This window comes from Zalophus californianus, chromosome 2 (genome assembly GCF_009762305.2).
Source record: "Zalophus californianus isolate mZalCal1 chromosome 2, mZalCal1.pri.v2, whole genome shotgun sequence".
In the NCBI taxonomy this organism is placed as follows: Eukaryota; Metazoa; Chordata; class Mammalia; order Carnivora; family Otariidae; genus Zalophus; species Zalophus californianus.
This window is the reverse complement of record NC_045596.1, coordinates 129,983,653-129,998,900: the sequence shown is the minus strand read 5'-3', so window position 1 is coordinate 129,998,900 and position 15,248 is coordinate 129,983,653. Positions and strand designations below refer to the sequence as shown.

Genomic DNA, 15,248 nt, shown 5'->3' with positions numbered 1-15,248 from the left:
TCCCAGGTATCGGAGCAGGGAAGCCGGCGGCAGAGACGGAACCGAGGCACGGGCTCTCAGCTCAGGGTTGCCATAAACCGTGATCCAGACACAGTCAGGCCACTGCTCTTCTAGCTGGGACTCAACAAGTGGCAGATCCGGGGAGACCCCACTTCCTCCCCCGGGAGGAGCACCACGGGGACCTGCTGGGTTTGGAGACTCTACACCGAGTCAGGTGCCAGAGACAGAAACACTCGGTCACAGGCCGGGTGAGCACGGAGTGCGGCCAGAGACTGGGGAGACGGGAGTGACTGACTGCTTTTCTCTGGGGGCGCACTGAGGAGCGGGGCCCCGAGTTCTCGGCTCCTCCGGGGCGGAGATTGGGAGGTCGCCATTTTCACTCTCATCCTCCAAAGCTGTACGGAAAGCTTGCAGGGAACAAAAGCTCCCGAGAGCAAACCCGAGATTAATTAGCCCCGACCGGCAAGGGCGGGGCAATTCCGCCTCCAGCAAAGACACTTGGGAACCATGACAACAGGCCCCTCCCCCAGAAGATCAGCAAGAACAGCCAGCCAAGACCAAGTTTACTGATCAATTAGAAAGGCAGAACTCCAGAGCCAGGGGAATACTGCACATAGAATTCATGGCTTTTTAACCATGATTCTTTAGTCTGTCAAAGTTAATTCTTTTTAACTTTTTTTTTTTGGATTTTTCTTTTTCCCTTTTTCAACCATCTTATCAATCCTTTTTTTAAAAAACATTTTCATTTTTCATTTTTAGAGTCATATTCTACCCCTTCATAGTAGTTACCCTTATTTTTGGCATATATATATATAAGTTGTTCTCCCTTTAAAATTTTGAGATACAGTTTCTTCTAAGAGATCAAAATATACCCTAAATCTCTAGTGTATGCCTTTGTTCTAATCTCCTGCCTGATCACATTCTCTCCCTTTTATTCTTAAATCCTCTTCTTTCTTCAAACAACTTATCAATTCCTCTTATAAAATTTTTTATAATTTTCATCTTTACAGTCATATTCCATCCCTTCATCGTATCAACCCTTATTTCTGTACATATGTAAGTTTTTCTTTCTTTAAAATTTTGGGAAGCACTTTCTTCTAACAGACCAAAATACACCCAAAATCTAGTGTGTGACACTGATCTATGCACCAGCCTGATCATATCTGATCATATTTTTTTGCTGTTTTGTTCTGTTTTTTGTTTTAATCTTTTTTTTTTTCTTTTTTTTTTTTTCTTTCTTTCCCTTTCTTTTCCCGCAGCTTCAGGTCTTTTCTGATTTGTTTAGAGTATATTTTCTGGGGACGTTGTTACCCTGTTAACATTTTGTTCTCTCATTCTTCTGTTCTCCTCTGGACAAAATGAAAAGACGGAAAAAATCACCTCAACAAAAAGAACAAGAGGTAGTACCGACTGCCAGGGACCTACTTAATACAGACATTAGTATGATGTCAGACCTAGAGTTCAGAATCATGATTTTAAAGACACTAGCTGGGCTTGAAAAAAGCATAGAAGTTATTAGAGAAACCCTTTCTCGAGAAATAAAAGAACCAAAATCTAACCAAGTCGAAATCAAAAAGGCTATTAATAGGGTACAATGAAAAATGGGGGTGCTAACTGCTAGGATAAATGAGGCAGAAAAGAGAATCAGTGATACAGAAGACCAAATGATGGAAAATAAAGAAGCTGAGAAAAAGAGAGATAAACAACTACTGGATCACCAGGGCAGAATTCGAGAGATAAGCGATACCATAAGACGAAACAACATTAGAATAATTGGGATCCCAGAAGAAGAAGAAAGAGAGGGGCAAAAGGTATATTGGAGCAAATGATGGCAGAGAACTTCCCTAACAAATTAGGGAATTTGAAGCCTGGAAACAGGCTTCAAAATCCAGGAGGCACAGAGAACCCCCTTCAAAATCAATAAAAATAGGTCAACTACCCGACATCTAATAGTAAAACTTACGAGTCTCAGAGACAAAGAGAAAATCCTGAAAGCAGCTTGGGAGAAGAGATCTGTAACCAGGCGCCTGGGTGGCTCAGTTGGTTAAACGACTGCCTTCGGATCAGGTCATAATCCTGGAGTCCCGGGATCAAGTCCCACATCGGACTCCCTGCTCAGCAGGGAGTCTGCTTCTCCCTCTGACCCTCCCACCTCTCATGCTCTCTATCTCATTCTCTCTCTCAAATAAATAAATAAAATCTTTAAAAAAAGAGAGAGATCTGTAACCTACAATGGTAGAAACAGTAGATTGGCAACAGGCCTATCCACAGACACCTGGCAGGCCAGAGAGGACTGGCATGATATATTCAGAGCACTAAATGAGAAAAATACGCAGCCAAGAACACTATACCCAGCTAGGCTCTCACTGAACACAGAAGGAGAGAGAAAAAGCTTCCAGGACAAACAAAAACTAAAGGAATTTGCAAACACGAAACCAGCCCTACAAGAAATATTGAAAGGGGTCCTCTAAGCAAAGAAAGAACCAAAAAGCAACACAGACCAAAAAGGAACACAGACAATATACAGTAACAGTCACCTTACAGGCAATATAAAGGCACTAAATTCATATCTTTCAATAGTTACCCTGAATGTAAATGGGCTAAATGCCCCAATCAAAACACACAGGCTATCAGATTAGATTAAAAAACAAGACCCATCGATAGGCTGTCTGCAAGAGACTCATTTTAGACCCAAAGACACCCCCAGACTGAAAGTGAGGGGGTGGAAAACCATTTACCATGCTAATGGACACCAAAAGAAAGCTGGGGTGGCAATCTTATACCAGACAAATTAGATTTTAAACCAAAGACTGCAATAAGAGATGAGGAAGGACACTATATCCTACTTAAAGGGTCTATCCAACAAGAAGATCTAACAATTGTAAATATCTATGCCCCGAACATGGGAGCAGCCAGTTATATAAGGCAATTAATAACAAAAGCAAAGAAACACATTGACAACAATACAATAGTGGGGGAATTTAACACCCCCCTCACTGAAGTGGACAGATCATCTAAGCAAAAGATCAACAAGGAAATAAAGACTTTAAATGACACACTGGACCAAATGGACTTCACAGACATATTCAGAACATTCCATCCCAAAGCAAAGGAATACACATTCTTCTCTAGTGCCCATGGAACATTCTCCAGAATAGATCACATCCTAGGTCACAAATCAGGTCTCCACTGGTACCAAAAGACTGGGATCATTCCCTGCATATTTTCAGACCACAATGCTTTGAAACTAGAACTCAATCCCTACAGGAAAGTCGGAAAGAACTCAAATACATGGAGGCTAAAGAGCATCCTACTAAAGAATGAAGGGGTCAACCAGGAAATTAAAGAAGAATTAAAAAAAATTCATGGAAACCAATGAAAATGAAAACACAACTGTTCAAAATTTTGGGGATGCAGCAAAGGCAGTCCTAAGAGGAAAGTATATAGTAGTACAAGCCTTTCTCAAGAAACAAGAAAGGTCTCAAATATACAACCTAACCCTACACCTATAGGAACCAGAGAAAAAACAGCAAATAATGCCTAAACCCAGCAGGAGAAGAGAAATCATAAAGATCAGAGCAGAAATCAATGAAATAGAAACCAAAAAAACAGTAGAACAGATCAACAAAACTAGAAGCTTGTTCCTTGAAAGAATTAACAAGATTGATAAACTCCTGCCCAGACTTATCAAAAAGAAAAGAGAAAGGACCCAAATCAACAAAATCATGAATGAAAGAGGAGAGATCACAACCAACACCAAAGAAATACAAACAATTATAAGAACATATGAGCAACTATATGCCAGCAAATTAGATAACCTGGAAGAAATAGATGCATTCCTAGAGATGTATCAACTATCAAAACTGAACCGGGAAGAAATAGAAAACCTGAACAGACCTAGGACAACTAAGGAAATTGAAGCAGTCATCAAAATCTCCCAACAAACAAAAGCCTAGGGCCAGGTGGCTTCCCAGGGGAATTCTACCAACCATTTCAAGAAGAATTAATACCTATTCTTCTGAAACTGTTCCAAAAAATAGAAATGGAAGGAAAACTTCCAAACTCGTTTTATGAGGCCACCATTACCTTGATCCCCAAACCTAACAAAGACCCCATCAAAAAGGAGAACTACAGACCAATATCCTTGATGAACATGGATGCCAAAATTCTCACCAAAATACTAGCCAATAGGATCCAACAGTACATTAAAAGAATTATTCACCACGACCAAGTGGGATTTATCCCTGGGCTGCAAGGTTGGTTCAACATCCACAAATCAATCAACGTGATACAATACATTAACAAAAGAAAGAACAAGAATCATATGATCCTCTCACTAGATGCAGAAAAAGCATCTGACAAAGTACAGCATCCTTTCTTGATCAAAACTCTTCAGAGTATAGGGATAGAGGGTACATACCTCAGTATCATAAAAGCCATCTATGAAAAACCCACAGCGAGTATCATTCTCAATGGGGAAAATTGAGAGCTTTCCCCCTAAGGTCAGGAACACGGCAGGGATGTCCACTATCACCACTGCTATTCAACATACTATTAGAAGTCCTAGCCATAGCAATCAGACAACAACAAGAAATCAAAGGCATCCAAATCGGCAAAGAAGAGGTCGAACTCTCACTGTTTGCAGATGATATGATATTTTATGTGGAAAACCCAAAAGACTCCACCCCAAAACTGCTAGAACTCATACAGGAATTCAGTAAAGTGGCAGGATAGAAAATCAATGCACAGAAATCAGTGGCATTCCTATACACCAACAACAGAAGAGAGAGAAATTAAGGAGTCGATCCCATTTATAATTGCACCCACAACCATAAGATACCTAGGAATAAAGCTAACCAAAGAGGCAAAGGATCTGTACTCAGAAAACTATAAAATACTCATGAAAGAAATTGAGGAAGACACAAAGAGATGGAAAAACGTTCCATGCTCATGGACTGGAAGAACAAATATTGTAAAGATGTCAATGCTACCTAAGGCAATCTACACATTCAATGCAATCCCCATCCAAATATCATCCACTTTTTTCAAAGAAAGGGAACAAATAATCCTAAAATTTGTATGGAACCAGAAAAGACCCCGAATAGCCAGAGGAATGTTGAAAAAGAACACCAAAGCTGGCAGCATCACAATTCCGGACTTCCAGCTCTATTACAAAGCTGTCATCATCAAGACAGTATGGTACTGGCACAAAAAGAGACACATGGCTCAATGGAACAGAATAGAGAGCCCAGAAATGGACCCTCAACTTTATGGTCAACTAATCCTTGACAAAGCAGGAAAGAATGTCCAATGGAAAAAAGTCTCTTCCACAAATGGTGTTGGGAAAATTGGACAGCCACATGCAGAAGAATGAAACTAGACCATTTCCTTACACCACACACAAAAATAGACTCAAAATGGTTGAAAGACCTCAATGTGAGACAGGAGTCCATCCAAACCCTAGAGGAGAACACAGGTAGCAACCTCTTCCACCTCAGCTGCAGCAACTTCTTCCTAGAAACATCGCCAAAGGCAAGGGAAGCAAGGGCAAAAATGAACTATCGGGACTTCGTCAAGATAAAAAGCTTTTGCACAGCAAAAGAAACAGTCCACAAAACCAAAAGACAACCGACAGAATGGGAAAAGATATTTGCAAATGATATATCAGATAAAGGGCTAGCATTCAAAATCTATAAAGAACTTATCAAACTCAACACCCAAAGAACAAAGAATCCAATCAAGAAATGGGCAGAAGACATGAACAGACATTTTTCCAAAGACATCCAAATGGGCAACAGACACATGAAAAAGTGCTCAACATCGCTGGGCATCAGGGAAATCCAAATCAAAACCTTAATGAGATACCACCTCACACCAGTCAGAATGTGAAACATTCTGTCAAAGATTAGTTGACCATATAGTTGTGGGTCCATTTCTGGATTTTCTATTTTTTTTTTAATTTTTTATTGTTATCTTAATCACCATACATTACATCATTAGTTTTTGATATAGTGTTCCATGATTCATTGTTTGTGCATAACACCCAGTGCTCCATGCAGAACGTGCCCTCTTTAATACACATCAGATGTTGGCGGGGATGCGGAGAAAGGGGAACCCTCCTACACTGTTGGTGGGAATGCAAGCTGGTGCAACCATTCTGGAAAACAGTATGGAGGTTCCTCAAAAAGTTGAAAATAGAGCTACTCTCCGACCCAGCAATTGCACTACTGGGTATTTACCCCAAAGATACAAATGTAGGGATCCGAAGGGATAAGTGCACCCCGATGTTTATAGCAGCAATGTCCACAATAGCCAAACTGTGGAAAGAGCCAAGATGTCCATCAACAGATGAATGGATAAAGAAGATGTGGTATATATATACAATAGAATATTATGCAGTCATCAAAAGGAATGAGATCTTGCCATTTGCAACGACGTGGATGGAGCTGGAGTATGTTATGCTGAGCAAAGTAAGTCAATCAGTGAGAGACACGTATCATATGACCTCAATGAACTGAGGAATTCTTAATCTCAGGAAACAACCTGAGGGTTGCTGGAGTGGTAGGGGGTGGGAGGGATGGGGTGGCTGGGTGATAGACATTGGGGAGGGTATGTGCTATGGTGAGCGCTGTGAATTGTGCAAGACTGTTGAATCATAAATCTGTACCACTGAAACAAATAATGCAATATATGTTAAGAAAAAAAAAAAAAGAAGAAGAAGATAGCAGGAGGGGAAAAATGAAGGGGGGAAATCGGAGGGGGAGACGAACCATGAGAGACGATGGACTCTGAAAAACCAACTGGGGGTTCTGGAGGGGAGGGGGTGGGAGGATGGGTTGGCCTGGTGATGGGTATTAAAGAGGGCACGTTCTGCATGGAGCACTGGGTGTTATGCACAAACAATGAATCATGGAACACTATATCAAAAACTAATGATGTAATGTATGGTGATTAAGATAACAATAAAAAATTTAAAAAAAAAATAGAAAATCCAGAAATGGACCCACAACTATATGGTCAACTAATCTTTGACAAAGCAGGAAAAAATATCCAATGGATAAAAAGACAGTCTCTTCAGCAAATGGTGTTGGGAAAACTGGACAACAACATTCAGAAGAATGAAACTGGACCCCTTTCTTTTCCCACACACAAAAATAAATTCAAAATGCATGGACCTACGTGTGAGACAGGAAAACACCAAAATCCTATAAGTGAACACAGCAGCAACCTCTTTGACCTTAACCATAGCAACTTTTTTTTTTAAGATTTTATTTAGTTAGTTATTTGGAGAGAGAGAGAGAGAAAGAGAGTGCACACATGCAAGCATAAGCAGAGGGAGGGGCAGAGGGAGAGGGAGAATCTCACGCAGACTCCACACTGAGTACGGAGCCCAGTATGGGGCTCGATCTCATGACCCTGATCATGACCTGAGCTGAAATCAAGAGTCAGATGCCTAACCAACTGAGCCATTCAAGTATCCCAGCTGTAGCAACTTCTTACTAGACACATCTCCAGAGGCAAGGAAAACAAAAGCAAAAATGAACTATTAAGATTTTATCAAGATAAAAACTTCTGCACAGTGAAGGAAACAATCAAAAAACTAAAAGTCAGCCTACAGAATGGGAAAAGATATTTAAATGACATATCCGATAAAGGGTTAGTATCCAAAATTTATAAAGAACTTATCAAACTCAGCACCCCCCAAAAAACAAATAATCCAGTCAAGAAATGGGCAGAAGACATGAACAGACATTTTTCCAAAGAAGACATCCATATGGCCAACAGACATGAAAAGGTGCTCAATATCACTAATCATCAGGAAGATACAAATAAAAACTACAATGAGATACCACTTCACACCTGTCAGAATGGCTGAAATTAACAACACAAGAAAGAACAAATGTTGGCGAGGATGCCAAGAAAGGGAAACCCTCTTACACTGTTGGTGGTAATGCAAACTTGTGCAGCCACTCTGGGAAACAGGAAGTTTCTAAAAAAATTAAAAATAGGACTACCATATGACCCAGGAATTGCCCTACTAGGTTATTTACCCAAAGGATACAAAAATACTGATTTGAAGGGGCACATACACCCCAATATTTATAGCAGCATTATCAATGATAGCCAAATTATGGAACGAGCCCAAATGTCCGTCAACTGATGAATGGATAAAGAAGATGTGGTGGTATACATATACATGGAATATTACTCAGCCATCAAAAAAAATGAAATCTTGCCATTTGCCACAACATGGAGGGAGCTAGAATGTACTACGCTAAGTGAAATAAGTCAGTCAGAAAAAGACAAATACCATATGATTTCACTCATATGTGGAATTTAAGAAACAAAACAGATGAACATAGGGGAAGGGGAAAAAAAAAAAAGAGAGGGAAGCAAACCATAAGAGACTATTAATTATAGAGAATAAACTGAGGGTTGCTGGAAGAGAGGTAGGCCGGGGGGCGGGGGGTTAAAGAGGTGATAGGTATTAAGCAGGGCACTTGTTGCACTGAGCACTGGGTATTATATGTAAGTGATGAATCACTAAATTCTACTCCTGAAACCAACATTACACTATGTTAACTAACTAGAATTCAATAAAAAATTGACCAAAAAAAACCAACTTCCTTACTATTTCTTAAACAAAGAGCAGAGTTGAAAAAAATGTAAGGGTCAAACATGCATAACACATACAATCTACCTCTTCTCCCTCACAACACTAAAAACGATTGCTAAGGTCTTAAAGCAGTTATAAGGAAAGAATTATTGTGTGGGATATTTGTGGATATATATACATATCGTACATTAAAGATTCAGTATTTTTTAACATAAATCCATACCTGGAGGAGGACCACCAAATTTCCTTTGCCCATTTTCTTGAACCATGTTGTAACCAGTCTTTTCCATCAAAGCAAGTAATGCTGCTTCATTCTGAGTACCAGTTCTGACTTTACTGCATCCATTTGTTCCATCTATGTTTTCTTCATTCATGGTTACAGTTCCTGAAACAAAATTCAAAAACAGTGTTTATGACATGAAGCACCTGAGATCTATGAAGGATATCTTTGTGTTTCAAGAAACCAAAAACAGTTGTGGCTGCTACATTTGGTGACCACTGTGGTCCTGCCCACAAAGTTCTGCACCACAATGGATGCTGGGAACTTCATTTAATGTCACTGATCAATTAAGTAGTACCTTTAGAAAGCCTTAGCTACAAGAAAGGGAGGCAAAATTAAAAAAGAGAAAAGAAAAACAAAAAAATATATAAAACACAAATAAGTGAAAAGGAGTTAGCAAAGAAAAAAGCAGAAGTAACAAAGATACTGCCATCAATGATTATATGATCACTGCTGATCTACAGAGCACAAGGTTTAAATTATTTTTATCATATAGGCCAACTGGATTTTACTATGCCTTACACACTTTTCAGATAAATGTAGCCTAATGCCAATATGGCTCATGTTGCCAGCAATCGTTAAGAGCCCCACCAGTTATCAGAAATTGTGAACAGATGCTTGGAGTAAGTAAACAGATGCTTGGAGTAAGTAAGTAGCCCCTGTTCCTAGAAGAAGCTACTAGAGAAAGCAGGATCAAAATCACTTCCTCTGAGCAGAAACAGGAACTACTGTGATTTCCAACTAGCAGCAGCTTAAGAAAATTACATCATAGGTGTACATAGGTGGCACAGTTAATCATCCAACTCCTAGTTTGAGCTCCAGTGGTGATCTCAGGGTTGTGATATTAAGCCCCGTGCCTGGCTCCATGCTGAGCGCAAAGTCTGCTTGAGGTTCTCTCTCCCTCTCCCTCTGCCCCTCCTGCTCATGCTCTCTCACTCTCTCTCAAATAAATAAATCTTAAAAAAAAAAAAAGAAAGAAAATTACATTAATGGGTAAGCAAGAGCCAGGGAGAACCTGAGATCTATGTTGACCATTGTATATAAGAATGTGTTTTTAATTTTTTTAAATGAACTTAATTACTAAATCCTTAGGTTGTCAGAAAAATTGAGTTGATCCTAAAGATTAATACTGTGATCTATTCTATTTCTTAATTTTATTTTTCTCTCATTTGGGTTATCATGAACAAATACAAAAATTAAAATCCACAGTGGTGCCTGGGTGACTCAGTTGGTTAAGCACCTGCCTTCAGCTCAGGTCATGATCCCAGGGTCCTGGGATCGAGCCCCTCATTGGGCTCCCTGCTCTGGGATTCCCTCACCCTCTGCCTGCTGCTCTCTCTGCTTTTGCTCTCTCTCTGTCAAATAAATAAAAATTTAAAAAAAAAATTAAAATCCAGGACGCCTGGGTGGCTCAGTCGGTTAAGCTTCTGCCTTCAGCTTAGGTCATGATCCCAGGGTCCAGGGATGGAGTCCTGCGTCAGACTGCTTGCTCAGCAGGGAGCCTGCTTCTCCCTCTGCCTGCCACTCCCTCTGCTTGTACGCTCTCTCTCTCTCTTTTTCTCTCTGACAAATAAATAAATAAAATCTTTAAAAAAAATTCTTTTAAAAAAAATTAAAATCCACAGTATGGGAAATGCATTGGGCAAGCCATTTTGACTTTCAACAGAATTTTCTAATTATAAATGGAAACCAGTCATTGTAGCACAGCATTTTAAAAAGTATGAAATTTTCAGCCAGAGCACCTCAATTTGACTTAGCTCTGCCACTTTCTAGCTGTGCAAACTTGGTCAGCTTATTGTCTCTTTACTCACTGTAAAATGAGAATACCAATACAAGTTATTGCAAAGTTGCTGTTAGGATTAAATGGGGCAATAATGTAAAAGTCTTGTTAGAATTACCAGAGGCTTAATTAAAAGGTTAGTTCTGATAAATACTAAGAGGGCAGCACATCTTAATTTTTCCCGTAGCCACATGGCTTTTGTTTTTGCTTTTTTCAGAAACATCTTGCATTTCCTCAAAGATTGGGGCGAGGGGATTGTGATGTGGCAGACACAAACCTAGGGAAGAGCTGATAGAAGGTGGGAATGGAGAAGACATCACCAAAGAATCACTGCTCTAGAGTAAGTGAAACTGTCACTGCAGTTTTACTCCCCAGTACTTAGTATAGCACAACAGCTCTGACTGCCTAGATTCAAATCCTTTTGTACTCACTAGCTATAATTTTGGGTAAGTTACTTAGTCCTTCTGTACCCTAATTTCCTCATCTTTAAAATGCGGATAATACACTGCTTATCTCATAGCTTTTATGAATATTAAGTCAGTTAACTGTTGTTAAAAACCTCTAGGACTCATTTTTTGGACATGAACACAAAAACTAATTTTTATGCATATATTGGAACCTTTTGAATCATTAAACATCGGCAAATAACCATAGCTTAGAAGCCAGATGTTTATCTTTACAGTAACTGATTTCAGAACAAAAGTATGACACGGATAGAAACAGGCTAAAAATAACAATCAGAAGAGGTTCAGTTTATTTAGTAGACTATTATAAATGACAGAAAATTTCTACACATTATCTCTAGTCTCTACAACTACTAAAAGGGAGTCTCAATCTTGCTAAAAGAAAATTATTTCCACAGATGAAAAAACTGAGGCTAAGAAAGATAAATTATCCAAGATCACAGAGCCAGAAAGTGGCACAGACAGAATTCAATCCCAAGTCTACCTGATCTCAAATATCCCCTCCTGCCAAGAAAATGCCTTTTTGCCACAACTTTACCTTCAAAGTCCCTCAAAAATCAAAGAAGTACCCAAATTGACTTTTTATGCAAGTAGAATATTCAGAAATTATAAATTAATATACCTGAGTCAGGTGACCTCTATGGTCCCTCCTAGCTGTAAAATATCTGAAGTTTTCTGAGTGATGAATATAGCTATAAACACATTCATATCACACACATCACACACATACAATCTTTTCAGACTTTAAAGCTCTTTGCCAGCTGTTATATTGCATTCAATGGCAGGAAAGAAAGAAAAGAAGAAAACAAGGCAGGAAAGTAGCTCCTAAGACCCATATAGTTTCTACCTGCCAACTACCTCATTTCCTTAAACTTAGTAGCCCAATTTTTTTTTTTATGAAGCTAAGATTCATTTATCTAACTGCCTAATGAATGTATTGAAAATGAGATATTAGGGACACCTGGGTGGCTCAGTCGGTTAAGGGTCTGATTCTTGATTTCGGCTTAGATCACGATCTCAGGGTCCTGAAACAGCCCCACATCGGGTTCCACACTCAGCAAGGAATCTGCTTGGGATTCTCTCTCTCCCTCTGCCCCTCCCGCACCCCCACTACTGCTCTCTCTCCAAAAAAAAGGAAAGAAAATTAGATATTCAATAGGCATCCTGAATTCAACATATCCAAAACTGAATATCACTTTATCTTCCAAACCTGTTTACGTTCATTCCTGTTTTACATCTCTATCAATTCATCCATTCAACCAATAAATGGCACCACAACATACTCCCTCTCTTCCAAACTTTCACAACCAGGAACTCATGAGCTAATGCAGTCTTCCTTTGATTCACAGCTAATCAGTCACAAAGACCTGCATATTTTACCTCTGGATATATCTTGAAATCAGTCTCTTCCTGTCCATCCCCACGGCCTGTTCTCAATTATTTTTTACTGGAATTAGCACTAGGTTCCTGACTGCTGTTCCAGGTTTTAGTCTTATGCCCTTCAAACAAAGTCTCCATGATGCTATCAAAGTGATATAAAATACATATCTGATCATCTTAAGCTTTGACTACAAATCAAAACTAAGGGGAAAAAATGAGTACATTTATGGTTTAATCTTAGAATCAAGAAGGTCAATCTAAAAAATAAATAAAAAAGCCTCAAAGGAAAATATTACTATATTATTTTTACTACATAAATATTAACTATTATCTTGGAAGGCAAAAAACAAAATCAAGACAGAAAATTATAAATAGGGAAAAATGATCTGCAACACAGAGCACCACGGTGTCATAATTAAGAGCAAATTCAAGCACCTAAATAATTGCTTAAATGCAAATCCTGGTTCTCCCCCTTACTAGCTCTCACTTTGGGCTTCAGTTTACTTGTCCCTAAAAAATGGATAATAATAGTTTCTATTTCACAGCGTTGTTACCAGGATTAAGCATAAAGGGCTTAAAACAGCATTTTGCATATAAACACTATAAATGTATTTACTAATTAATATACAATAAATAAACCTACTTCTAATAAAGTATTGTCTAGTAAATTTGTTAATAAAATAAATAAGAAAAGCACAAACTGCAGACCAGGAATTACAAACTCAGATTCATTCCCTTGTTCAACAAATGTTTGTTGAGCACCAATTGTACTATTCCTTTTGTCTGGATACATCAGTAAATAAAAGACCAAAATTCCTCCCTGGCATAGCGTGTTAGCCAGTGGCAGAAAAAAACAACTGATAATAAAAGTAATAAGGAAATAATATATGTTAAAAGGCAGCAGTGTGGCAGGGGGCGGGGGAGAGAGGGGTAGGACACATGGAAGGAACTGAGAGAAGACAGGGTGCAATTTTAAAGAGGATAACTACTACTGACCTCAATGAGAAGATAACATCTGAGCAAAGAATTAAGAAACCTATGGGCGCCTGGGTGGCTCAGTCGGTTAAGCGACTGCCTTCGGCTCAGGTCATGATCCTGGAGTCCCAGGATCGAGTCCCGCATCGGGCTCCCTGCTCAGCAGGGAGTCTGCTTCCCCCTCTGCACCCTCTTCCTTCTCATGCTGTCTCTCATTCTCTCTCTCAAATAAATAAATAAATATATAAATAGAAACGAAACCTACCCATGCAGTTATTTCTCAAACAGAAAAACGAAGACAAAGGTACAAGGTAGAAGTGTGCATGGCACACAAAACGTACAGCAAGGGGACTGGTACAGTAAAGCGGAGGTGGGGAGTAGGGATAAGAATAGTAGATGAGGTCAGAGAGGTAACAAGCTGCCACATGACACAGACCTTGTAAGTCAGATCACAAAGGACTTCAGCTTTTATTCTGAGTTAAATAAGGAGCCACCTAGGTTCTTGAACACAGGAGTAATATGATCTTTCCTTTTAAAAGGATCATTTGGCTATTGTTTTGGAAAGTCAAAAGAGGTGGGATGCCTGGCTGGCTCAGTTGGTAGAGCATGGGACCCTTGATCTCAGGTTGTGAGCTCAAGCCCCACACTGGGTGTAGAGTTTACTTAAAAATCAAATCTTTAACAACAACAACAAAGGAGAGCAAAAGTGGAAGCAGGGAAACCAATGAGAAGACTATGACTAAAACTCAGGTGACAGATAATGGCAGCATGGACCAGAGAGGTTGGTGAAGGGGAAAAGAAGAAAAGTAGTCTCTGATATGAGATATATTTTGAAAATATATCCAACAGATTTCGCTGACAGACTGGATATGGATTGTGAGATAAACAGAGAAGTCAAGGATAAGACCCAAGTACTGGCCTGAGCAATGAGAAGCAGAAAGATGAGGAAGACAGAGCTAGAACAGATTTTAGGGGTAGGATCAGAGTTCAATTTTGGACATGTTAAGTTTTTGTATCCACTAAATGACCAACTCAAATGCCTACAAGGCCCTGGGAAAAAATGTTAAATGAGCAGAAAGGCCAAGGATAGACTCTAAGAAGTGATAAGCACCGACTGAAAAAGGCACTGACTACCCAATTCTAGCAAACTGTTACCATAATCAAATCCAGTTTGCCAAATTTTCCAATTTTTCAGGAGGGAAGCCAGAAATCTGTAGATTTTTACGTGAAATCGCAATTTTTAAAATTTGAGAACCAAAGAGCTGCTTTTCCCTACTAAAATGGCAAAACTGGTGGGAATGCAATTTGGTGCAGCCACCATGGAAAACAGTATGGAGGTTCCTCAAAAAATTAAAAATAGAATTACTATATGATCCAGTAATTCCATTACTGGGTATTTACCCAAAGAATACAAGAACACTAATTTTAAAAGATATATGTGCCCCTGTGTTCACTGCAGCATTATTTACAATAACCAACAAATGGAAGCAACCTAAGTGTCCACTGATAAATGAATGGATAAAGAAGATGAGGTATATTTCGTACAGTGGAATATCACTCAGTCATAAAAAAGAATGAAATTGTGCCATTTGTGACAACATGGATGAACCTAGAGCGTATTATGCTAAGCAAAATAAGTCAGAGAAAGACAAACACTGTAAGATTTCACTCATATGTGGAATTTAAGAAATAAAACCAAATGGACAAACAAAAGAGACAAAACAGAGACCCTAAAAAATCCTCAAAACAAAC

The 15,248-nt window shown here is 39.1% G+C and overlaps 1 protein-coding gene across 9 annotated transcripts in view; it reads right to left on the bottom strand.

The window, feature by feature from the left end:
- RBM46 (RNA binding motif protein 46) overlaps positions 1-15,248 on the bottom strand; it is a 139,469-nt gene that overhangs the window by 38,268 nt on the left and 85,953 nt on the right. For all 9 annotated transcript variants that reach the window (XR_003520809.1, XR_003520808.1, XM_027599052.1 and 6 more), the window contains one exon: positions 8,841-9,002. Coding sequence is in view for 7 of the 9 variants with exons in the window: in XM_027599052.1 (XP_027454853.1) it covers positions 8,841-9,002 (162 nt within the window). In the remaining 2 variants the exon portion in view is untranslated. The remainder of the gene's footprint in view (positions 1-8,840; positions 9,003-15,248) is intronic.